Below are 27,147 nucleotides of genomic sequence, written 5' to 3'. Positions count from 1 at the left end.
CACACACCACACACAGGTTTATTGACAGTGACCTTTGACGTGAAGGTGGAAGCCAGTGACATTTACGCTGGCGGGTTTATTAAGGTGGGGCCTGGGAGAAGCAGCGGAGGTAAAGACCACAGAGAGAGGATCTAACTGGAACATGACAGGGCTGGGGGCTAGTTAGGGTTAAACTCGGTCTGGAAGGGGCACAGGGACTTGCTGAGGATCACTAATCACCACCACTAAGAGCAGGGTTACATGCTTCATGCTGGTGGGACAGCTAAACAAGTCTGACTTAAATTTTTTGCCTTGTGAATACAATTCTGCAGTCATCTCATTATTAATTTGAAAATACTAATCGTGCATCACATGTAGATTCAAATTGGCAAATACTACAGTCAGCATGATACCAGTGTTATAGTCAAGACCAACTAAACCGAGACCAAGTCATGACCAAGACCAGAGTGTATCAACAACGCGACAAGACCAAGACTTTGAGGGGTTGAGACCGAGTCAAGACCAGACCAGTGAGTGCCACAATGCATGACACACGATAGTGAAACATGTAGACCATAGGAAATACTCAAAGTGATCTGAAGGATCCACGTTCCCATAAAAACACCCACAGAAAACAAATGAAGATTCCCCTTCATTCACTTCATGTATTGCTATATGTATAGTATGTGTGTATGTATGAGTGTACCATGAGAAATGTCTTGATGAAATAATCAAAAAGCATTTCAGCGGTAAATTTTATGTGTGGGAATTTTCCTTTGTTTTCTATGAGCAATCACATTAATGATGTTAACAAATAAGTCAGACAAAGTACAGACATTTTAGTGATATCCAATCCTGAATCCTCTTTGTCTGTGACCGAGACAAGACTGAATAAAAATGTGGTCAATTCCGAGACAAAACCTTCAAAAAGTGGTCTCGAGACCAAGACCGATCTAGAATACTACAACACTGCATGATACTATGTCTAAACCTGTCTACAGTGAATATGAGGCCAATCAGACAACAAGAGTTACGGTAACTGTACCCACCCACAGGCTATCACAGTTGTCTCCTGGATGTGTTTCTACGAACAACACAGTTAAGGAAGCTGTGCTGGCATGTTATGGTGATACTTCAGGGGGGTTGTGTAGTTACATGAACACTTGTCTGTGCATTTACAGGCTGTATGCAAAAATTGTGTGGGTCAAATGATGAGAAATGATGAAAGACTCTTCCGTATAGGACACATGGGGTCACTGAATGGTGAGACGAGTATGAAAATGAAGTCACCAGATCTCTATTCAGTTGAACACACTGATGGGAGATATTGGAGCGATGTGTTGTTTCCAAAACTTTTTCATGTCAAGGACCCCTAAACGGACACAAATTAGACCACGGAACCCCATTTGGTAAGATCTTGCCCCAGGGTCGCCATCTGATTGGATTTTTGCTTTTAGAGGATTATTACAGAAAGTGTATGAAACCCATGATAGTCATACATTCTGTCATTGTATTAGTTATGGATGAAATTATAGTGAAATTCAATTATTCCCCTCTTTGCTGGGGACCCTCGGGAACCCTCTCAAGGACCCCTGAGGGTTCCCGGACCCCACTTTGAAAACTACTGTGTTAGACAACGCTCTCCACCACCATCATCATCAAAACAAAGAATGGCGTACTGTACTGTAGAGCTGCAACTAACGACTATTTTCATTGTCGATTAATCTGTTGATTATTTTCTCGATTAACTGATTAGTTGTTTGGTCTATAAAAGGTCAGAAATTGATGAAAAATCATCGATCAGTGTTTCCCAAAGCCCAAGGTCACGCCCTCAAATGTCTGGTTTTGTCGACAACTCAAAGATATTCAGTTTACAGTCACAGAGGGGTAAAGAAACCAGAAAATATTCACATTTAAGAAGCTGGAATCAGAGATTAATTGATTAGTTGACAACTAATCAATTAATCGTTGCAGCTCTATTGTACTGTACATCTTTCAGTTGACGTCCAGAGACTTGGAGAACCTATAAGACGGCACACTGAACCTGTTCTGGTGGTTAGTGGTAGCCCAACACCTCGCAAAGACACTTCATGTTGTTTTTCCTTGTGAATCCTTTTCCTTGTCAACAATTTGTCACCTATCTGTAATGAAGTCTATTCCAGCGGTGATTAAGAGCATATTAAATATGTAAACCCAATCATAAATAAACACAACATTTTCCTACTATCTGAACAATTCAATACGATTCAGAGCGATCTTCTTCATGCCCCCCTGCTCTCAATCTGTCCTGCTCTCTAACAAAACTGCTGATATGCTCAAAATGGTCAGCTGCCTCCAGCAGCTCAAAACTTGAGAGAGGGAGCCAGAGATAGCGATGAAAAGGAGGGGGGAAAACAAAGACTTGTCAGTAGCCTTAACAAGTCTGACATCTTTATTTGGAACTATTTAGGCCGAACCTCCTTAGGCAGAAATACTGTATTTCCGGGAGCGCCTACCAGACATGTTGCTGAAGAGGGCAGCTGCGAGATGAGAGACGCAGAAGGCTTTACAGTAACAAATCAGTTGACAGGTGCCTTAAATAAGACAACATCTCAGTTTAGGCCCCTTCTTCACAAATCCACTTAGATCCTCCTCTCAGGTAAAGCGTATATTAGACGGCTGCTTATTAGCCACATGGAGAGGCATTAAGAAAGCAGGGCAGAGCTGCACCCAGTCCCTGTTAAACGGCCTCATGTGGATTGAGATGGGGTGGATTACAGCCTGATGAATTAGTTGGTGAAGAGATGGGAAGTTAGTAGGGCCGAGCAAAAAAGAGAGAGCGGGTAGAGAGAGGTGTACCGGGAGAGAAAGTGAGGGGAAATAAATATCAGCGTTGGCTCTGAGTGTTTGAAATCAAATCATTCCGACCATCACTCAATAAATGTTGGCTCAGTGGCTTTTTTGCATAAAACATACATGAAATAATTACTGTCGATGGTTCTTAATTTAGAGGGTGTTAAACAGCTTGTAGACATCTGGTACTGAGCCGAGTAGGGTCATTCAAAATTTATCTAACTAAATTAAGGCGAGGAGAGCAAAGAGGAGGGTGGGTGAGATGGAAAGGAAGTGTGTGTTGAGAGGGGGGGGGGGGGTGGAGGAAATAGAAGCGCACACACATTTGTGAATTGACATGCCACAAGATAACCAACATGACTAGACACAGGGTGGGGTTAGCTTCCATGCATGTATGGTTGTGTGTGTACGGGGTGAGAGGGGGGGTCTTGGTACTTGCAGGGGGATCCTTAGCGCTGTCAAGGGGGGGTTAGTGAATATGCAAAGGACCAGTAAATTAAATCAAACTGCCAAACTGTCAATTTCGGGGTAGCGTGACTAGTGCATGAAAATGGCATCACTGGAAGGTATCAAGGCTTTGGCGGCCCCCTTATCCCTGGGCTTTTCTGGCATCGGTTCAACTTTGTGTGGAGAGGTGGCTAATTTTGCATGCAAATTTCAGTCAATAAGCTCCAAGCAAGGCGTCCCAGGATATTTCAAAGGATCTGACAGTAGTTTCCCCCTCCTCTCTCCTTCTCTCTATCATTCTCGCTCGCATTCTTCTTTTGGCTCCTGAATACCAACTAGACAGAAGATGAAATTCAATCACCCATTTGCTTACGCTTTGCATATGCACGTTGTCCCCTCGATGCTGCGTGGGCCCCCCCACAATTCAGCCAGCCCACCCGCTCTACTCCTGCCACCTAAAAATAATGAGGGAGGCTGCGAGAGTAAGCGCATCTGTGTGTGTGCGTGTGTATCATTACCTATCTATGCTCATGTCCTCCCACTCGTCCTTAGTGGGACTGGGGCTGCGGCCTCGCCAGCTGATGGCTTGATTGGGGCTGACTGTTCGGTGGCTGCGCGGCTGTAGCGGACCTCTGAGCCTGGTTGTTCTGAGTTTGACCTTGTGGCTAATGTTGCTAGCGATCCCGCCTGCCCGCGCCGGTGCTGCTGCCCGGTTCCTATAGAAGTCCCTGGCTGCTCGGAGGATCCCGAGCTCCTGTCTCAGCTTCAGCATCTGATGATGAAGCTTGGTAGCCTCTTTCTGAGAGGCAGCCAGCCGGCCTCCTAAAGCCACGATCTCGCTGCGATGCCGCTCCCCCTGGGCCAGCGCCTGGGCCAGCGCCTGGGCCCGAGTTGCCTCTTCACGGACAGCTTCCTGGGTTCGCAGATGATCCAGGGAGGCTTGGAGTCTGCGGCAGTTGTGGGCCAAGTCTTCCTTGGCCTCAAGTAGCTGCTCTTTCTCTTCCCTCAGCCTCTCTGTCTCCTCCTCCAGAGACACCATCCTCCGCTCCAGCTGTTCAATCTGCAGGAATCAGAGATATGGGGCCTCAGTGGTACAACATAGTTAGCTTTTTCCCCTTGCAAATCTGTCGTTTTTACCATAAATACTCAAACGTCTGCTCTTGCAATGCTAGTGAAAACAACAACATGCCACGTCTGACTTCCCCCTGTTGTTGTTCTATAGTGTACTGTATGTTATCAGTGAACATTTAAGGCCAGTTCCTGACTTGACCTGTGTGTGGTAGCATGCACACAGTGCTTTCCCTCCCCAGACTTCTTCTCAAGGGTTTATATGACAATGCATATATTATGCTGTGTGTATGGCAGAACCAATGAGGGGAGCAACACCCCCCTCTCCAGCCTGGCAAGGCTACGGACATCTGACTGGCACCCCCTTACCCCGATCACCCTCATCAACCAGGAGCACTTAGTCCATTTGTTAGATCTTTGGTGGAGACTGTTTAAGAGAACAGTGCATGCCTGCTGGGTTTGTGCCTCCAGGCAATTTTTCCCTTTTATTTGGTTCTCCCTCTGCCCGCTGGTGAAGCCCGGTACCTTTCAAACAAAATTAGACGGCTATCCCCACTCTTGATGATTCACTGCCATGAAGGCAAAAAGGGGAAGCAGGGGTTTTAAAAGCATGTGTGCACAAATATGTGCAACAGCTCCGATACAACATTTATGTTAAATTAACTATTATTTTTTTGGGAGAACTTAGTACAGTTTTCTCTACTCCAGCCATACAGTTATTTTTAACTAAGAAAAAAACAAACTACAAGCTGACTCTTGACTTGGAAATGACTACATGACCAATTCCCCAAAGAGTGAGAACACTTTCAAATCATTCTTGATAGAGAAAAAAACAAATTTTCTGCGAGGCATTGTGCGTACAGTAGTTACAGCTCTGTCGGGTTTCTTTTATTGGCAATGACAAAGAACACTTAGTGACGGCATAGTGCTGTACCTTTTTAAATGACTGTTCCATTCGCTCTGAAGAAACAGAAAGCTTTTTCGGAGTGCTGCTTTTGACCCGGCGCTCCTCCAGCACTTTGTGAAGCAATTCTGCAAAAGGGAACAAAGCTCGTTATTGTGACAAGATGTGTCAAACTCAGGCTGCTCAATCAATAGAATGATAATAAAGAGGGTACTTTAAATCAATTAGCATTACTAAGGTCTAATTTCCTTCATAAGGTCCAGTTTCTTTTTTTCTTCTTTTGTCAATCAAATCAAAAGAATAAAAAAAAACTGATGTCAACTGATGCTGTTTTCATGGGGACTTGAATTTTTCACACTGCTAAAAACCTTCCTCCTGTTTCTAAAATCTTATCAAATAGAATTTTATTTTTTTACTCCTGATTAACAGAGAGGCGTTTTATTTAGTAGTCCACGTGGAAATAGGAAAACAGTGTTCAAAAGCACACACTGGTACATGCTACGTGCAACCTCTCCCTGGGGATCTTAAACAAACGAAGAGAAGTGCTTGAATCCCTCGTGAACACACAGCCCCAGGCTGCACTGCTTTGTAGTCCACTATGTTTCCCCAATGGACGACTAATCTCCACAGACTAACATGCTGCTTTATTCTGGGAACTTCAATAGTGGCCTTGGCAAACATATGATTTAGTCTTTATGATAACAACAGAATGAATGCAGGAGTCAAAGTGCTCGGGGATTTGATGCACACATATTCATGTGCGCATACACAATCCAACAAGCCTCAGTGTCACTGCTTGATATATACCTGCAAAAGTAGCAATATCTTCTCTGCTCACCAAGATGCAAAGGGCAACACAAAACAATATAAAACTTTCTTCCTTTCATTCTCTCCTGTTAAACATTTATGACAGGACGACCAATATAATTTGTACAATGAGGCTGGAAACATTAAATATTCAGGACCTTGACTTTTCAGGTCAGTTGATCTTTTGGAGAGCGAGTTGGAAAAAGAGGCCACAGAAGGGAGAGCAAAAAGAGTGAGGGTTATGTTGTGAGGAGCTGCTGCTCCCTTGCTTTGCATTTGACGCTTTGCCCAGGGAAGTTTGTTACTTTGAATTAGCCTGCTCTTTTGTCTTCCCAGCGTGTCACATTCAATCAGACGGAGCACCAAATAGGACAGGAGGGCTGCCGTGTTCGCTGGGTACATAACCAGGTTGGGAGACAATTATCCCGCTCCAGTGCTGGTGGCTTGGGAGTTGGCACCTCAGCACTACCTTGATAAGAAGACGTGGTGGCTCCCTAGTCACCCACAGTTGGAGGAGGTCCTGGCACTGCGGCATACATTAACGTCCCTCCCACGTCTCCTCACGGACTGCAGCACAAAGGCCCCGCTCCTTTCATCTGCTGCCTTTCGTTAGCGTGATCCCGGCGCGAGCGTTTCAACCCTCCATCCCTTTGATCGGGTCACAGAGGTTCTTCAGGAGCAAACGTTGTGGCCATTCACAATGTTTTCTTAATAATGTTGACTTTACTTACTATTGACTGTGAATATATTTGAAATATCCAAGATGATGCAGCCTTATTTTAAGTTAGGGTTGGACAATATGGCCCAAATTTTCTATCACAATATAGGTTATTTCATATCTTGATACTGAATGAAAAGGACTGAGTATTTTTTTCATTTAATTAAGAACGGTTTGAAGTGAAATTATAGGAAAGAAATTAAATATTTCCAGCTATACACTGACTATGTTTACATGCATGCACACAAATACAGAATAATCAGATTAAGACAATAGTTTGATTTAACTGAGTTTGATCAAATTTCTGGACATTTGAGTTACTATGTGCTTATTATCAATTTAAACGATGTAATTGTGTATCACGATATTTAGTTATATGATTTCATAACGATACGATTCCACTGAAATGATCATATTGAATTATCATCCAGCTCTATTTAAAGTACAAAATAACAAACACAGCTGGCATTTATTTATTCATAGTTTATGGGAAGATTATCTACAATCATCACAATATACAATTCATTTTGACAACTATATAAACCTAAAATAGAAAAGAAAATAGGTAGTGCCTCCATGACTCTTTTTTACACAATCTTTGTCTTTTCCTTTAAAAAACTTATTGTGAAACAATATTTATTTGAGTTGTATGTTATAAAAACTGAGATTTCATCAAAAATAATGCACAGTAAAGAAAAACTAGAAGTGCTTTATGTCGTACATATACAATATATTTGATGGATTTTTTTTTAGCCTGGTATGGTACCAATAATTGATATTTATTTATAAAGAGAGAATGCATCTTTAACATTAGTGATAGTACAATAAAACAACAGTACTGTGTAAAGCCACTCTGCAGTTGGCATTTGTTTCATTTTTTTTAAATTTTTCCTTGATTTACTTGAACACAAAAGACAAGAAAGCAGATACTCCAGCTTTTGTGTAACATTTATATTTAGTGATTATTTGTCTGTCCTTTCCAAAGAGCTTATTTCCTAGTATTCCTGACTAGACTGTCAATAGGAGAGGATCCAATATTTTAATTAGTGCCATCCTTTAAATCACAAGCTTGCATCTCCAACAGACACCATCATTGGTTGTGGAGAAAATTAAAGTGATCTAGGACAGATTTGTTATTGAACTAGTTAATTAAGGCCAGCGGTTGCTGTGGTCAACGTCTGACAAAGGGCTGCAGATTGGATTAAAAGCGATGTGCTTTTTAACATTGGGAATGATATATGCAGACAAGATGAACACTTCTTGATCTCTCAATCAATTTGCAAGGAGTTGATCAAGTCTTAATTGAGTTGTCGTATTAATTCCACTGGGAGTTGTCTTATTAATTCTGCTCACTAATAGACATGGCCCAGAGGTAAGAGGACGGCTTAAAGGTGCCCTCATGTTAAACACTTGTGATACTTCCAGTGCCTTTTTTTACATTGTATTTTAAGCCTTTGTTGTAGAGAACAATACAGTAAATTAATTAGGGCTGTCAAAGTTAATGCAATAATAACGCGTTAACACAAATTTGCTTTAACGCCAATAATTACTTTAACGCATTAACGCACCATATGGTACCATATGAAACTAGAAAACCAATGGATATTGGTACCAACCATGTAGGTAGCTTGTCGCAAAGGAGGCTAAATAACGCACCAAACTTGTGCTAAATTTTTGCGGGGAAAAACTGGAATGGCCATTTTTAAAGGGGTCCCCTGACCTCTGACCTCAAGATATGTGAATGAAAATGGGTTCAATGGGTACCCACGAGTCTCCCCTTTACAGACATGCCCACTTTATGATAATCACATGCAGTTTGGGGCAAGTCATAGTCAAGTCAGCACACTGACACACTGACAGCTGTTGTTGCCTGTTGGGCTTGAGTTTGCCATATTATGATTTGAGCATATATCTTATGCTAAATGCAGTACCTGTGAGGGTTTCTGGACAATATTTGCCATTGCTTTGTGTTGTTAATTGATTTCCAATAATAAATATATACATTTGCATAAATCAACCCTATTTACCCACTCCCATGTTGATAAGAGTATTAAGTACTTGACAAATCTCTCTTTAAGGTACATTTTGAACAGATAGAAAAATGTGTGATTAATGTGTGATTAATCGCTATTAACAATGGACAATCATGCGATTAAATATTTTAATTGATTGACAGGCCTAAAATTAAATTTAGGGAAAATATTTCCACAACAATAGAAAACAGAAATTGAAAATAAGACCGAAGACAAAAAGTGATTTTCTAGAATTATGTTCATTTGGTTATTTTGAAGTCCGTAAAAAATTATAAAGAGAAAAAGGGCTCACCTTGGTGTTCATTAGCAAGACACAAGTGGACCTCCTTCACTGTGGCCCGGTCCATAGCAGCCTGGACTCGCAGCATGTCCAGCTCTTCTTCAACGCCGGCTCTGCAGTCACACACAAAATGAACTTCTCTTAACACAGCTGTACGTCAAAATCTATTCTTCTACAACTATAAATGGCAAAACAAAATATGAAAGAGCTAAATATGGAACCACTACCAACAAAAGCATTGTATAATGAGTATCTTTTTAAATCTCCACAAATATCACTCTGGATATCACACTGTGGACTCCATTATTGTAGAAACTTTGAGGCTTTCCCTTCCCAACAGAAAAGACGACATTGTTAAGAAATCAACTAATTAAAATGCTTTTTTAATTCATCTGGAAATCAAAGTGACACGCAACATGAAACGCCAAGGTGGGAAAGTACAGTGTGCGTCTGTGTGTGTGTGTGTATCATAACAGACAAACAGACTGGAAAGTGTGCCCAATTACCTCTCTGCAATTAGCTTGATTCCTGCTAAAGGCTAATTATGTGGAGCCATGCTCGAGACTTTGCACTTTCAAGTTATTATTAGGACCCCAACTGAAGTCTACAGAGGATACACACACGAGCCCGCTGAGACAACCACACCTGAAACACACACCTAATTTCCCTCCCCTCTGCTCCACGGAGTCAGAGAGAAACACTGGAAAGAAGCTGCTTCTACTGGTGGCATTCTTTCCTCGGTTAACCTCATTACAACAGCAGGTCTTTCCTTCTGACTGACTCCTTAAGGCATGTAGTGAGTGCAGCATGTGCGATACACTCTGAAGTGTTTGGGAGTAACAGGGCATTTGTGGCTATGGTGAACTATGATGAGCATAATGGCAATTAACTCAAACTAGACACCTGTTTCCACCAATCTAGTTTCTGCTAGATCAACCAAGAGATTTTTTTCCATACATATGCCAGGAAAAATGACGTGGGAAAAGTTATCGCCATAGCACAGGGAAGAAAAAGTAATTAGCTTTTTAGCCCACACAGCGCAGTAGAGGCCTGGTCTAATGGCTGACCGCAGCTTAAATAAGTACACAAATGACTCTCCCTGAGGGGGGGTGAGGAAGCAGATGGATATGTGTCGCTTCTCTATAGATTTTCCTCCATAAATGAACTCAAGTCGATGAGGCACCGGCACTGCCTTGTGTGTCCGGGCTGTTAATGGGACAAATGAGCTGAAATATGCAGCATGTGAAAGGAGCCTGTTCCATCTCATGTTTCTCTTTTATGCCTTTTCGGATGCTGATGGTATTGACGCTAAACCAAAGTTCATATGCAAAACATTCAATTTTGTTGAAGGATGAGCATACTTTCTTGGATGGAGAAGGGATTGGATTGCAGATGGAGTTCATTGGCCAGGGGGCCTCCGGTTTCACATCATAACAGTTCGGAGATGGAAGACTATTGCATCCTTATTCAGTAACGTTCAGTTGTTGCAGTGTGTGTGTGTGCACCAGTCTGCCATAGATGGGGAATTAGCAGAGCTAGGAATGTTACAAAAGCAATAATACAAATTTGGTGACTTAATTTCAATATTTGCCAAGGTTATATAGTAGGGCTGTCAATCGATTAAAATATTTAATCGTGATTAAATGCAAATTATCAAATTTTTTATCTGTTCAAATGTACCTTGAAGGGAGATTTGTCAAGTATTTAATACTCTTATCAACATGGGAGTGAGCAATATGCTTGCTTTCTGCAAATGTATGTATATATATATTACTGGAAATCAATTAACAACACAAAACAATGATAAATATTGTCCAGAAACCCTCACAGGTACTGCATTTAGCATAAGAAATATGCTCAAATCATAACATGGCAAACTTAAGCCCAACAGGCAACAACAGCTGTCAGTGTGTCAGTGTGCTGACTTGACTAGGGGAGACTCGTGGGTACCCATAGAACCCATTTTCATTCACATACTGTATCTTGAGATCAGAGGTCAAGGGACCCCTTTGAAAATGGCCATGCCAGTTTTTCCTCGCCAAAAATTAATCGCAAGTTTGGAGCATTATGTAGCTTCCTTTGCGAAGACCTAGTATTACACGGTTGGTACTAATAGATTCAATAGGTTTTCTGGTTTCATATGATGTCAGTATCTTCACTCCACCTTTAATACTGAGCCCAGTACAACCTCCGAAAGATCGATTGCGTTAATGCGTTAAAGAAATTAGTGTCGTTAAAACGAATTTGACATCCTTATTATTTAGTGAAAGTTAAAATAAATGCAAAAACAATTTACAGGTCAATTTGTATTTTAGAACTGATTGTTATTCCATTTTGTCACATTTGCTTTAGTCTTGTAAAGTTAAATGATGTGAGTCACAATGTTACAATGCTAAGAGTTTTGTTTTCTGTCCAAACATCACATTTGGAATTATCTTTTCTTTTTGTGGCTAATTTGGTCAATGACGGAAAATTGACATTTAATTACACCATTAAATGAAACCACTTTCTACAGTGTTCTCTTTTCCTTCTCTTTTAATTTGCGACCGCACAAAACCGTTGCCTTGAATGTTTGCTCCAATCCTCCCTCACAGCCTCACTCCTGACACGTTGCTTCCTTGTGTGAGTACATCATTTGATAAACAGATGCTTACTATTTTCAGCCTATTGGGGTCCTGATGATGGGAAAAGAGTAGCTTTGAGAATTCAAAAGGATGTTTAAGGCTGCGGTAACATTGAGCTAAATCCCAACCTCAAGGCATCACATTATAGCCGCCTCCACCTGAAACTAATTCCAGACCCTTTTCCCTACGTTACACTACCTTCAGTAACCTACAATTAATCTGAGATGTTTTCATATCCTTGCTATCACACAGGAGAAGAGGTGCTCTGTAGCCACACCTCCTATAGGGTATTTCAAGTCTTTTTTTTTTTTTTAAATCTAAAATGATAAATCAAATGAAGCTAGCCGGACAATTTCCAATTCCCTCTCAACTTGCCGCTTCACCTGAGGTAGAATAACACTCAGCAGGCATAAAAGTAAAAGAAGTTTCTTGGCAGAAACCAAACTAAAGGCACTAGACAAGTGTTATGTTTGGTAATAATGTGGTCTGCAATGTAAGTCTGTGTCTCACGCCGCTCTTTTGGCCCCGTTTTTGAAAACATTTTCTCTCTCGTGCAGCGCTAGAACTTCAGCCCTGAGCTATCCACGCTGTGTCATTTGATCTTGTCTCTACCTGTGTTGCACCTAACACAGCTTAGAGCGCAAACTGCCAGCCTCCATCCACAAGGGTGTACAACACAACATCATCTGTAGCCATTGTGCTGCTTTCACGCGCCAGCCTCCTCTTGGTTTCTTGCTCGGCACATAAAAATACACAGGAACAGCAGGGAATAGGGTGAGAAAGCGAAAAAACCTCTGGCATTTTTATCGCTGGGGAAAGAATTTTGTTTTTAGGGGGGGATTCCCCTATGGTTAAACTCAGACTAGAGGGCTGTTCATTCATGGAGGGAGTTTGGGTGGATAAGCCACTGCTGTCAGCAGAAATGGTGACTAGTGGAGTTTACGTGGCTCAGTGCTGTATTTTAGCTTTTGGCGATGCAGCGGCAGCAGCAACAGTGAGTCTTTAAGAGTTGGTTCTCCAGCCACAGGCCACTTATATGAGAGGTAAATGGGGATTCATGTAATAACCACTGGTGGAAACAACCTAGGATATCCACCATATTCCCTGTTTAAGAGCCTTGTTGACGCTGCGAGGTATCCTAATATGGAATAAAACAATACCATAATGTTGTATTTATTAAACATGAGGAACAAGTAAATACCACTTCCACAGTCAATGACTATTTGAATATGAGAGGAGATAGGCACACTACTGTACATGCTCTATTGTATGTGTGAATAGAGTGCTTCAAGGATGACACATTTTTGTAGGCCAACCACAAGGATAGAATCACCCTGGTTCCCTCCAAGCCCCCAGGAAGAGCGCCAGGCTTTGAACTAATTTTCGTAGTGGCCAAATGGCGGTAGTATAACTTCTGTGTCCATCATGTGATGCCTTTGATAATAACCATTATTAAAATCATTAGGTCCTAAAAGTTGCAAAATGCACTAGTAGTCGAACCGTTCATGTGAATGTGACCAAAACCGCCTCAAAGGTTGGGAGGCGGGGTTAAAGGAAACGCTACTGCGCCTGCTCTACGGGCCCAATGGATGCGGAAGATCGCTGGAAGATCCGGATACTTTATCACTCGGCAGTCGAGCCATTTCGGCTTCATGCGCCACCGAGCAACTCTCATAGGAATGAACGGGAGCCCGCCTACAACGTTGTAGCCAGTTCTCTTTATACATCCATGGTTCCCTCGACAAAAAGCCAATGGGATTTTTCCATTGGATTTTGTATTATTGCAGAAAATAATCTTTGTGGAAAACAAATGTCTATGATACTTACACGTTGTGTTCTGTAAAATAATCTCCACAAATGAACACCACTTTTATGATTTTTGAAGTATGCATGCAATCGCCAGAAGTAAAAAGCTAACGATAGGCTATAAACGAACTACACTACAGTGGGATATTTACTGACGTATTTTATGTCATAGAACAAAACGTTAAAATCTATTAAGCTTGTGTTAAACACAGACCTTATTTCAGGCATCCAACTAAAAACCCATTGACTTCCAGATGAGGGAACCAGAAGTGCTAATATGCTAACTCATTTCCTGGCTTTAGGACTCAATCCTGTAGCACTCTATTGCATTTCTGAGGTTTGGTTCTTTGAAATAACTGTGTTCTTTGTGCTCTAATTTCATCTTGTTAAGGGACCAGCTAAGACTTGATGGCGCACTGAAGCTTGCATCATAATTACTAAAGCAAGTTTTTTTTTTTTTTACACAATAATTAATTTACCAAATAATTAATGAAGGAAAAACCTTAGTTGTCTGATTTAAAAACATGCATAAAACATTCTGTGTGTGTGTGTGTGTGTTTGTGTGAGCAAATGTGTCCCTCCTCCAACTAAGCCCTGGTCCGGGGGGCAAAAGACTCTCATTACTTCTAATACCTTTTAGCAAATCAAGATGAAACGAAAAGAAATGGAGGAATATGAGGAACATCGGGGTAAACTTTATTAAACTTAATTAGTGTCAACGTCGCTTATTGGGGAGGTTCACGTCCATAATGGTCACTCTCCACAGAGGAGCTTTCACTGCTGCTGTAGTGCAAATGATCTCAAAGGCTTTTTCCCCAGTAATCGCTAGCTAATTTATGCTTTGATGTCGTCTGAGTATAGCATCTTAAGTCTGAGGGTGCACTGCATGTGTTTATTCTGTTTATGGTGCCTAAATAATCCCTGCCTCTTTTTACCAACAGACCTTTAACAACAATTAACAAGCACGGACATGGAGTGCCGCAGACAGATGCATAATGAGGCATATAAAATGATCCCACTGCGAATTTTCTCGCCCACCCTGCCCGTAGCTGCTTGCCAGCTATCTACTACAGCCGGAAGGAAATCTCAATCAAAAATCATCCTCGGTGTCAACTAGTTTATTTGTCTGTGCCCTTTGACTTAAAAGCACTCCAGCGTGCATCTGAGAGATATTGTAAACTGATTAAATGTTGAGAGATGGGTCTTCGTGTCAGATTCTGTCAATGCATACTAGTGGGATTGTTTGCTAACTAAAGCCTCGGTTATACTTTCTGCAAGGACAGGCACACGGACATGAGCTGACGTGAAATCGTGACAAGGAAACATTTGGATCTTTTATACTCCGTGCAGATTTCTCTTCGCGGCAAATAGTGTCTTGATGGTGTGATGTCATTTTTTGCTGTGCAGACACTCGCAACCCTTGCGGATGCGGCAAGCATACATTACTCTTAAGTAATGAAAGCAACATGGCAGTCCCGTACTATCAAGACAAGTTGAAATCATGTGATGGCTAGCATCAATACATGAAGTGTTTTAGACAAATTCAACTCGGTTAATTATATTTCCAATTCACGTCAATGTCTGAGTATGCCGTGATGGATAAATTGAATTCTTGTCAACAGCTTTTTAAGTGACATAATAGTGTGTAGAGTCAGGGCTCCAGAATGAGACCACTTTGGCACATGCAACCAAAGCCCTGTCAAGTGCGACTAAATGGGTTCACTGGTCGCACTGGTACGCCTGACATTTAGCAGGTCTGTCTCTGTGTGTGTATGTGTGTTAAAAAATACCGCTAATTCAAAGTGAAGACTATTCATTGTTTTTTCGGCGAGAAAAATGCGCGGTGCCCGTTACCCCTGTCCCCTGTCCCCTGTCCCCTGGCCCTGGTCCCAAGGACCCCCTACTTCCGGCGCCCTTCTGACCCAACATCTTTGGCGGAGATGGCTTCAAAAAACATTTATCTGCACCTTTATTCCTGTTTCCAATCATTTACATGATGTGTTAAGAACATACCAATGTCTATGGGAACAAACACATGACAAAAAAGGTAAAGCTCAAAATGTATTTGTAATTTATAAAAATGTATACAATTTTGTGTGCATCTAAATTATGTGCTAGTGCACCTAAATGAAAAACTTAGGCGCACCAGTGCAACCAATGTAAAAAGTCAACACATTCTTACTCCCAACTCGTCAAATACCGCCACTTGGTCAGGGCCCATCGGCATCAGATACCAATTCACAAGTGTCTAGCGTTAGTTTTGGACATGTCAGGGATGGCGTGTCAATATACGCTTGCTACATGCACAGGGTCCTTTCAAAACAAACTTCTGTTTTTAAAAGGAGGTTTAGGCAACACAACCACTTAGATAGGGTTAGGAAATGTTTGCGTTAACTTCACTCACGTGACTCATGGGACTAATGGTACTAACCAGTCACGAGACTAACAAATGACGTGACAAAATCAATGTTTACTTTTAGTTTCACATGGGCCATGAACAGCAGTATCCTGGTTGAAAGTCCTGTGTTTGTTTGACTATGTAGTGCATGTCTTTTTAAAATGTACTGACCAAATAATATGTGCATCTTAACAATGTTCACAGAGACACCATCCCACAAAACACGACACAAGAAAACCATCCTGCTGATAATTCTCTATACTTTTCTTGTAAAAGATTGTCAAACAATAAGCAATTTGTTGCTTACTGCATCCTTAAGTCATTAGGATGAGCCACAGGGAGCCAGTAAATCAGCTCAAAGAGCAGACAAACAGACCTGTTTCACCTTCTTGCTCAACCTCTTACTCGAGTGCAGAGATTAGAGGGGGGGCCTGGGCTTCATAACCTTCTCTTAACACTGTGGGGACCCACTGTGCAGGACTTATCCCAGCAATATTCATTCTGGGAAACGGTCATTTGGGCCTCGAGACGGCGTTTTACAAGTGCTGTTTTTGAAGAAGGTGATAGGGAACATCTGTGCACAATATCATGACAATAAGGAAGAGCGAATTAGATTAAACAGAGACTCTCCTCTACAGCCAGCCACTTGGCATCTAAAGCTTTATAAGGGCCCTTTATTTGGCCCTAAATTCTTCAGCTGCCAGGAGTTAATTACCCATTAGTGTATCATTGCTAACACTTATCTAGCATAACCTTCACAAGCACAATCATTATAATACGGTCAACAAGCCGCAACAGCTTTCCCCAGTAGTTTCCTGGCAGTTATGCTTCCAAAAAACTCTTGTTGTTGTTGCACTGTGATGGACACACTTTTCTATTGCCTCTCAACACAAATTTGCATTGCAGGGAAGTAAAGCTGTTTGGTTAAGCTGGCTTCGTCCATGGTGCCAACAACCTTATCTGTTCCCGTTCCGTCCGACAACAGGTATGGGAGTAAGCGAGCAGTGGAATAGAGATGGGCAGTATGCTTTCGCTTAGTTTAACACGCTGAGCTGTGCGTGTGTGTGTGCAGATGCGTGCCCTGGAACGGAGAGTTTTTCTAAAGCACAAGTTTAAAGACCCCGGCCAAGTTTACTTTGCACCAGCCACCCGGGTAAGGAGGGGCCCTGGGGGGGGCGGGAACGGAGGAGATGAGGTGGAGCTGGTTCAGGGGCACATGAAGGGGATCAACACTAACCCCGGAGGACAGGCCAGTTACACAGCTAGGAAAGAGGGCAGCCGCTGTTCATCCCTCGAGGTTTCCCTCGCAGGTCAGTTCCAAGGGCCGTACGCGTTCACCGTAGTCTGCCCCCCCCCCCCCCCCCCCCCCCCCACCCCCCACCCCCCACCCCCTCTTGCCCCACCCCCAGACCATCCAGTGCTCAACTCTGCTCGGCTCTAGTCGTGGCCGGGCAGGCAGGCAGGCAGACGGATGGACATCCCTTAACAGGCAGCATCGGCGGCACTAGGGCTGCTAGCCTGTAATTAGCTCGGACAGCTCAGGCTTGGAGAGAGGCAGCCGGGCTATATCATAATGAGCTCAGCTGGGATTAGGAGGACAGGGCAGGGGGGTGAGCAGAGGGGAAAGCAGTAGAGGGCGGTGGGGGGGGCAAGTACCAGAATACTGGCCTCAGCCTACTGCAGCATCACGGAGGACCGCAGGGAGGTAACTGGGAAGACAAGTAGCAAGAGGAGGGTACAGAGGCATAGGATAGAGGAGGGAAGAGGTGAGGAGAGGTGAAGGCTAAGGGAGATAGGGGAGAGGAAGACTGTGGCTTTAGGCCAAGCTTTGTGTAGCATCACGGAGGGTCAGTGTTAGTGGTACGGTTACAGGGGCTTCTCTAGATCAAACAAGACAATGGCTATACTACACCCAGAGACGGACTAAAAGACAAAGACAGGAGGAAAGTAACAAAGACAGAAATTAAATGAAAAGAACCTCTTACAGAAAAAGTCACACTGCTAGTAAAACACCAAAACAAAGTGTCTTATTGATACTCACTTAGCAACAGGACTACATTTTGGCATAAAGGTTCCATTAAAAATGCAATTATTTCACAAAGACACAGCCAGGGATTCTGATAATGTGATTTGACTTCCTGCACTTTTATGTGTGAAATTTTTGGGCAGCCAATTTTACAAATGAGCACAGAGTCTAATGATCGTGCTTTGGCCCCTGCTGGCTGGTAATGATGTGGAGGGCTAGGTGGACGCTGTGAAGTTGGGAAGGGCACACTCAGATTTTTAACACCCACAAACAAGTAGGGACAGTGGGAGTGCGTGTCGGCATGCGTGTACACGTGTAAGAGAGAGAGAAAGAAGGAATATATGCATATGCATGCACGCTCAAACGTCCAGTGCTGGTAGTATCTATGTTCAACAGCAGGTGACTTACTTTTCAATGGAGAGTTTCCTAGTGAGGTTTTTCAAATAGGCCAGCTCATTCCACACTGCATCACTGTTCTCTTGTCTTAGCTGCCACGGTTGTGCACGCTGCGTCCTTCCACCTGGCCTGGACACACACATGCAGTATATAAGAAGACAAAAAGTACAAATGTAGAGGCAAAGACATACATGTAAATTGAACAGATAGACTCACTTATAGCACACACACACACACACACACAAACATACTAACAAGGGAAAAATGGTTGGTACTGTATATCATCTTGCCGCCTCTGGCCAATTCACATGGGGGCATCGAGGCCCCTTAGTCTCACTCTGTTTTTGTTATTCAGCCATCTTTAGCAGTATTCAAATGCGCAGCCTTGACTTTGACATTTCAGTGGCAAATCATGTACACACGTATGCATGTTTGTTAAAGCCCAGGGCACTGCCTGTGTGGCAGGGCGGCGGACCATTCCCTGTGTGCCATGCAAATGTAAATAATGGCAAAAAACGCACTCGCAAACGAGGTCATTCAAATGTCTACACCTCACTTATGAATACTTAATGACACTTTGTGCTCAGTGGCTGCCCCCTCCATTGAACTTCCCCTTCAACTCGCGCACACACACACTGTCCCTACTGCCCTCAACTGCATCCCTGCTCAAACCCAACTCATCAATCAGCCTTAGCCCAACACATTCAATTCCAATTAGCCTTTCATTTGCAAACTAAAACGGCCTTTAGTGAAAAATCCACAAAATTGCAAAAGTCGCAGAAGAGAATATGATTTTTGTCACACACACACACACTACAGTTTCTCACTCAATCAATGAGGTAGAGGTGTGGAAATGGATTGTGAGGGTCACTGCTATTGCGGAGGGCTCCTTTTCCCGTGGTCATTATTGGCTATGTAGACACAGCCACACTGCGCTAATACTACTTAAACCCCGGTGCCTGGGAGTTGGAGGCTGCTGAGAAACGGCAAATGTTTTCATTTAATACTGCTAATGCCCCTGTGAGCAATTTGGAGCCCTTGAACTTCTTCGTAGTGTATGCGGCGGGTGAGTGTATACGTGTGCTATCTGTGTGCTTGGGTTCGTTTCCCAGAGTGCAAAGCTACTTAACGGATAATCTCACTGTATAGTCACAGAGATTGATACACTTTTACTGATTCTACAGCGAGCACACGGTGAATTCAGCGCTGAGCTCTCTTAACACTGCCCGGAGCTGTAAAAGTACATGATATTTTACCCACAGCTCTGTTTTAATTCTCTCTCTGCGATTTTTAAGTATGTAGCGTATCAACCGCATTCCTTATGAAAGGTGTATGAAGCTTTATTAAGTCACGGTAAAGCTTTTTAAAGCATTTTAATTTGTTTACAGTGGGCCTAAAAGCTGTTGAACATGGAGCCATGAGAGAGCTATCTTCTTCAGGCCTCAGTGCTTCCTCCCCTATGGTATCCTAGTTTCCATTATTAAGCAGGAGGAAATAGAGAGAACTTTTCCACGCTGCTGCGGCTAATTGCTCTGATTCAGGGGGAATCTGTTTATGGGCGCAACTTTGATCAGAGTACGGATGCTTTAATAACCTTTAATTTTATTTGCTCACCCTCATCATCCCCAGTCTGATTAAAAAACTTTTTCCCTTCTCTAATATAAATAAGAAGTTGGGCTTTTTTCCCCCTCTCCTTCATGCCATTTTGGGAAAATACTGTGGTAATGGTGAATGGCAGGGTGGTTTCACTGGGACTGGCCAACTGCGCACCGCCTGCATGCTGATGAGCCGATGGACCCTTCGTCTGCTTCGTGATTGGTCGGTAGTTCTATCCTGGGTGGGACTGGTTATCACACACACCGGTGACGTCACTCAGCAGCTGGCCCGTGCAGCAACCAATTGTTTAATTCAATACTTTATGAGAGGTGAAGATTGATATGAGGGGAAACAAGAAAAATTATGTTAGTGTCTAACGCTAATATATTTTAGTTGACGTATACTGTGTATATAAACTGAAGTATTTAGGCGTATTTGTGTGGCAGGTAAGGGGGAGGGAGACACATCGCAGTCTTATCTTTTGGTCCTGCACACAAAAGGGAAACTAAAACGACCCCCTGCATCTTTCCAAAAAGGCAACAACACAGCATGGAAGCTGCAGGGAAATCCCTAACAAGCTGGAAATGCAATGAGACTCGACGCCTATCCCCACTGACTTGTTAGGGCCCTGATTTCCCAGCACTAATGGGAGTATTTAAGTCATTTTCTATTGTCTCTCATTCAGGCTGGCATTACCCCAGTGGGTTTAACAGCTATTTAAGGATGGGGCTTAATGCCAAATGAATGCCAGGATCATAACATTGAGTGACTGGCTGGTGCCATGGAGGGCTCTGACTGAAAAGGGCAAAGCTGCCTATTGCATCAATTTTATGTCAAATCAGTCATGAAATACAAATACACTGACACTACAAACGTATTATTATGGATTTGTAGGTCTTCTTAGCTCTTTTCTCTTTTACCACGGCCCCGTTTGTCTTATCATAAAAACATACATGTTTTCTCCTCACAAAATCAAGGCAGGCTCCGACAAAAGCCCATTAATTTCCCCACGCAGAGCAGTTTCTTTGATAACCTGCTAAAATGTAGAAACGGCAGCACAACTGGTGTTGACTCTGAGAGTTTTCTCTCTCTCTACATCTCTCCGTCTTTGTTCCCACTGTCTCAGACACATGCTGTTGAGCCGCGCTGAGCTGACATGAGCCGAGTCGAGCCTAGCGCTGAACACGCTCTCTCACTCACTCCACTTTCACACGGGCTCACATTGCACTGCTGTTTTCTTTAATTAACCCGGAGAGAAAACAGCTGACGGGGTCAACACTTTGCTCCCGCGCGGCCACCAAACATATGCACCTTTAGTTACATTTTAAAATGGACTCGGCGATGCTGTTGGAGAAAAGAAACAGAGACAGAAAAAGTGGGAAAAGGCTGGGGGAGACGATGGAGAGAACTACTCTTATATTAATGACATTTTCCACTTTGTGTAAAAATCCCGTGGTTTCTGGTGGAGATAACAGATCGAGGCAGGAAATGGACCCTCCTCTCCCCCTCCTCTTCCTCTCCCCCTCCTCCCTTCACAGGACTTCTCAAACACCTTGCACCCCCCAGGACCAGACACCTCCAGCCTCTGGCTCTCACATCCTAATGAACGCTGAGGGAGGAGAGACGCAGAAGCGCACACACACTTGGCACAAAACGGCCCAAATTGACTGGGCTTAAAACCTCAGAGCTTTTCAAAGGCAAAAGGAAGGAATTTCTCCCACCTTCCCAAATCCAGCACTCAGGTCTTGTCAGACAACATGTGGAGAGCAATGAGTCCCTAAGACTCTTTGTGAGCGGTTTCAGAGGGTTGTAGCATTTCACAAGGGTTTTTAACATAAGGCAATGTGAGTTATGTGCTTTGAAACGTCTCTTACTGCCTGCTGCTGGAAGTTATCCAAGTTACTTTGTGTATGCAGAGGTCCTCTGTGTTTTATGAAATGTGTGTACACCAACACGTCCTGTGCATTGTTCAACTTTTGTTGTGTGAAGGGATGTCACGAAAACCGATAATTTGATACCAAGTAGATGACAAATTCTGAAAATGTGACGCTAGGGCTGGGCAATATATTATATTGATATTGTAATATGAGACTAGATATTATCTTCGATTTTGGATATAGTAATATAGTAATGCAGCATAAGTGTTGTCTTTTCCTGGTTTTAAAGGCTGCATTACAGTAAAGTGATGTCATTTTCTGAACTGACCAGACTATTCTAGCTGTTCTATTATTTGCCTTTAGCCACTTAGTCATTATATCCTCATTACTGAAGATTATTTATCGAAATCTCAATGTGTAAATCTTCTGTGAAAACACCAATGGGCAACCCTACAATATCATCTCAATATCAATATCGGGGTATTTGGTAAAAAATATCATGATATTGGATTTTCTCCATATCGCCCAGCCCTATGTGATGGTACTCGTTTTTCTACCGTCAGGGCTCGTGACTAATGCCGTCCCGTCCTCCCGGAGACGATAATTGTGTTTGGGACGCAGCACAGTCCTGCACAGAGCTACCAGCTAACTACAGGTGCCACTGATTTACATTGTGATAATTATGATAAGCCATATTCAGTAAAAAATAGTGTTGAAGGAGATGTTTTCACAGAAATATAAAAAAGATAATAGAGAGGGAATTATGACCTGTTTAACATCCTAACAAAAACCAGTATGCAAACAGTAATAAAGGAGTGTATTTTGGGGTACATGGGATTTATTGTTTTACTTTTGTTTTTTACCGTGTTATCAAATTGGTATCAAGAATCGTGGAATTTGACTGGTATTGGTATCGACTACTAAATTTCTGGTTTCGTGACACCCTTAGCTGTGTGACAAGAGTTTGTAACTAAACATGTGTACACCGTGTACTCACAAGCCACTTGATTTCTCCATCGCTTTCAGCTGGTCTCTGACTGTCTTGTAGTTGGTTTGAATCAGACGCAGGCGTTCACGGCGCTGATCATGAGCCCTCCTGAGCTCTTCATTCTCCGCCATCTGTAAGACACAGTGACAAGATGGGGTTTTTTTCTCTACAAAAGTTGTACATGTCAAATGAAACATAACTTAACTGAAATAAGGAGTCAGCTTCATTTACACTGGCACAGCAGTGTGGCAGGGAAGCTGAGAAAAGCCCCTCGCCGTCTACATATTTAAACTGGTCTACAGCTGAAACACCTCCGTCTGACAGAAACCAGTGGGTTCAGATTCTTTTCTTTCTTCGCCTTCCCTCCCTGACAAGTGCTTCCACTCTCACTGGGCAACTGAGACATCATTAAGGGACGACATTTACACGACGAGTCAATGGGGCCACGGAACACCAAGCGCACACACACACACACACACTCAGCAAAGAAACTCACTCACTGGAGTTACCAACTGATGACCAGTACGTGTTGTGTTGGGTGGGGGTTGTAGTGGTGGGCTTGTTGCCGACACTGTTGTTGACAGCTATTAAAACACAGCAAGATTGGGCTCCGGCTTTAAAGAAGGAGTAAGAGAAGACAACATATAGATTTTTCTTGTCAGGGGCACCCCTCTTCCCCATCACACTGACCTTAACAGCGAGGGCGGTGGAGAAAACACTTTCAAAAGGCAGGACAAACAGAGGTGGAAAGAGAGCAAAGGAAGAGAGGACGGCAGCTGATGAAAATAGAGGAAAGAGAAAGAGAGAGAGAACGGAGAAATTAGAAAGAGAAGAAAGAGAGAGAGAGCAAAGCGAAAAGAGAAAGTGAAAGGAAGAGTGCAGGACAGGTTTCTGCTTGAGTGGCCAGGGCTAGGGAGAGTTGTCGAGCGCTTTCTGAAGGGAAGGAGCTTGTTTACTGCTGATATGACACGGCTGCCCTGCAGAGAGGGAAATGCGAGCCCTCAGCCCTGTTATTATTAACAAGGACAAAGAGAACAGAGAGAGAGCGCACAAACATGCACACAACAGGTGCACACACACACACACAGACACACACACACACACACACACACACACACACACACACAAAGCACATTCACACTGCCAATGTGACAAGTATGGATTTTCCCTGGTGCGGATTATTCACAGAGGACATCTGCAAGACATCCTCGGCCCCTTCAAGCTGCCCCCAACCTCTCAAAAACAAGGCTCTAATGAAAGGGGCCAGAGCAGGGCAGTGTTAACTGGTGGAACTAGGAGCTGGGGGAGGACACAGAAGAGTTGAGGCTGACTGATGGAGGGGTGGGGGGGTGGGATGGAGAGCAAGTGGCAGGGCATTAGCCACATCATGGCTTCCCAGGCTCCTTACAGAGCTTCCCCTGGGCAGCCCAGTTCTGGTCATCAGGCCACAGACCCTTGCCCACAGATCAATACACCCCCTTACTCAGCCAGCATACACATCTGTGGACGTTCTCAAGCTGAAAAATAATTACACAGCAACAGCTACTGTTTACTTGAAAGTGTGCGGAAGAAGAAGAAAAAAAAGAGGCCATTATTATGAGAATTGTTTGTTTGTCTGCTGTTAGCTGCTAAGGTCAAAATGTCAATGGTACAGGCTGGCGTACCCAATTTGAAAGGCATTCTTTTGGAAAGAATTGGATAGGATCAACTGGAGACGGAGTGAAGTACTGTACTGTAAGACGCTGGAGGTGAGGTCTCAACTGTAGCTGATGGAGGGCATTTCGCTCAATGCCAGATCCAAGCAAAGGACATGACCACTAAATCACGCTCTGAACTAATGCTCTCATTAATGTGGCCACAGATGTGAGTTGCCAATCACAGTTTTCTCGGTGCATACCTTTGCTAAACGCCCCTCAACTGGCAGACACGTAAATGGCACCATTAACTAAGACAGTCATGCGTGTCGTCTGAATCTACGTTGTCTGCCAGTGATGTAACTCAGACACTTCAGATCTGACAAGAAAATGACGCCTAATGTGTTCCTGAGATTGTGTTCAAAGGGAGACGACCTCTGCATAATCACTCACTCGCTGGTCAGCCTGGAAGATGGAAAGGATAAAGAAAGGCAACAAGGAGGGCAGCTTTGGGGAAAAGTCAAAATAAAAAAAACAAAGATTATGGCAGCGGAGAATATACTCTGCTGACATACAATAAAAAGAGAGAAAGTCAAATTTTGAGACCTTACAAGAAACATAGGGGAGAGGTGAACATTGCGTGTATTTCACTTGCAGTGAATTTGAGAGCAAGAGAGAAAAAAAAACATAGAAGAATAGTGTGAGAAAGACGTCATAGAGCATGTGAAGGTTAAAAGACCAATAAAGCTGATTCGTTTAAGGGAAAAAAAAAAACCAGCCTGCATCCACTTTCACCAGAGCAGCTCCTCTCCTGCTGCTTCACTGCCTACGCACGCTCCGTTTGTGTGTGCACACATATGTATTTGTATGTGTGTGTGTGTGAAAGACACTGTAAGAGAAGGTCATGGAGGAGGCAGTGGCAGCAGTGGTGCAATTGAACCCTTCGGAGACTGTGACTCTTAGAGAGCTGCAAACCAGCAGCTGATAGCAGCAATCATATGTAAGATAGAGGCCAGAGCAACAAGCAGCTCCACTATCGCCTAAATGGTGCTCCATGCTATCAGCTGGACGCCACTATGTCATTGAATGTGTCCAATTCAAGCAAACAATACCTTGAAGTGGTTCAAAGTCACTGGCATGTGACAGAGAAGACAAAGAGGATAAAGGACTTACAGTTAGAATAAACCATAACAAAGAGTTGGGGATAGATTGATTAATGTAGATGGGAAAAAGGAGAGGATATTATGTGAATTCATCTATGTTAGCTAGTTACCTTCAGTTGCAGCAGCTCCTCAAGGTCTTGAATCTTCTTTTCTGCCCCTCCTCTCCTCCCGCTACCCAACCCCACGCTGCTGGCTGGGGACAGAGACCTGGATCGCTGCACTGGTGCACCCTGGGACAGGTAAGCAGAGAAGCACTGAGCACACTTCACTTTACACAGACGGGCACAAACCCATGCAGCAATTAACATCTGTAGAAAACACTGAGTGAATGCCAATAATGGAATCATCCATGTTCATTCCATTCCCCTCTCACCTTGAGTAAAAAAAACACATGCACATTGTCTTCTTCGGTGCACACATATGCACACGCAAACAAACACGCTATCAGAGGAATAAAGCAAGCTGGCTGGAGCAGCAGTCCGCAGAAGGAGGTTCAGTTTTGTGTGTGTGTGTGTGTGTGTGTGTGTGTGTGTGTGCATGTGTGTGTTTGGAAGTGGGAGTTGCAAGCTGAGAGCGGCAAAGGTTTCTCCCTGCGACTGGCTAATGAGTATGTTCATTTCCATTTACATTGTTTCTTTGACAATAATGATGTCCCATTAGGGGAGACTAAAGGGGCTATAGATTCCAGAATGTGCTGGGCTTCATTACAAGAGGTGGGCAGGGAGGCCGCTCTAATTGCTCTACTAGGGGCCTCCAGGTTACACTTGATAGGACAACTGGAAGAGCCGCCGATTAGGGGGGGGGGGAGTGCAGTGTGCTATCCAGCCTCTTCTGTAGAAATAAATAAAGAAGTGGAGAAGCACTGGGGCCGCGTTGTAGAAAAGCAGTGGGAACAATATGCTAGTGGAATATGAATATGGGAGGATAGGAGAACCCCTGCGGTGCCAGGCAGGGCTGACCAGATGGCAGGCTAAAATATGCAATGTGACTAAACGTACAACAGTCCTTGGGCTGGAGTGGTTGAGGAGTACAGGAGGAAGAGGAGGTGGAGTGAGGAGGTTTATGATAGGATAGTGGATATGTAAGCCCCCTCGTGCAAAAAATGTTAATAATATTAAAGTTATAAAACTACAGACTGGTAGAAATGGCAAGAGCATTTTAATAACACAGGTCCCAGTAGAGGTGGGAATCACCAGAGGCCCCACAATACGATATTATCACGACACTTAGGTCACAATATGCTGAGTTTTGCGATAAGATATAATGCAATATACTGCGATTCATTAACTTTTTTTGTTTGTTGTTTGTCAACATCTGTTTTATTGTAAGAAAGCCAGCTGTATCTCCAAAGAAAGACCCCACCCACCCTGGACATGTACTGTTTGCTCCCCTTCCCTCCGGAAGGAGATACAGGACAATTAAAACACACACCAACAGACTACGAAACAGCTTTTACCCACAGGCTGTCAAGTGTGTAGAACCCCCCCCCCCCCCAAAGGCTGAGGACACTAGCTGCTGAACCATAATTTGCACTTTATGATGATGATCCACTTATTTATTGTTCTGTGACT

The 27,147-nt window shown here is 43.3% G+C and overlaps 1 protein-coding gene across 3 annotated transcripts in view; it reads right to left on the bottom strand.

Annotated features, from left to right (window-relative positions):
- Positions 1-27,147, bottom strand: part of cntln (centlein, centrosomal protein) — a 110,388-nt gene that overhangs the window by 44,588 nt on the left and 38,653 nt on the right. For all 3 annotated transcript variants that reach the window (XM_074629344.1, XM_074629343.1, XM_074629345.1), the window contains exons 11-16: positions 25,687-25,806; positions 22,789-22,910; positions 18,331-18,447; positions 9,081-9,181; positions 5,261-5,358; positions 3,777-4,318 (exon numbers count right to left, since the gene is read on the bottom strand). In XM_074629344.1, coding sequence (XP_074485445.1) covers positions 3,777-4,318; positions 5,261-5,358; positions 9,081-9,181; positions 18,331-18,447; positions 22,789-22,910; positions 25,687-25,806 — 1,100 coding nt within the window. The remainder of the gene's footprint in view (positions 1-3,776; positions 4,319-5,260; positions 5,359-9,080; positions 9,182-18,330; positions 18,448-22,788; positions 22,911-25,686; positions 25,807-27,147) is intronic.

The sequence above is a fragment of the Sebastes fasciatus genome, chromosome 3, assembly GCF_043250625.1.
Source record: "Sebastes fasciatus isolate fSebFas1 chromosome 3, fSebFas1.pri, whole genome shotgun sequence".
Classification (NCBI taxonomy): Eukaryota; Metazoa; Chordata; class Actinopteri; order Perciformes; family Sebastidae; genus Sebastes; species Sebastes fasciatus.
Note: the sequence above shows the minus strand (reverse complement) of the source record. Positions and strands in the feature narration are given on the sequence as shown.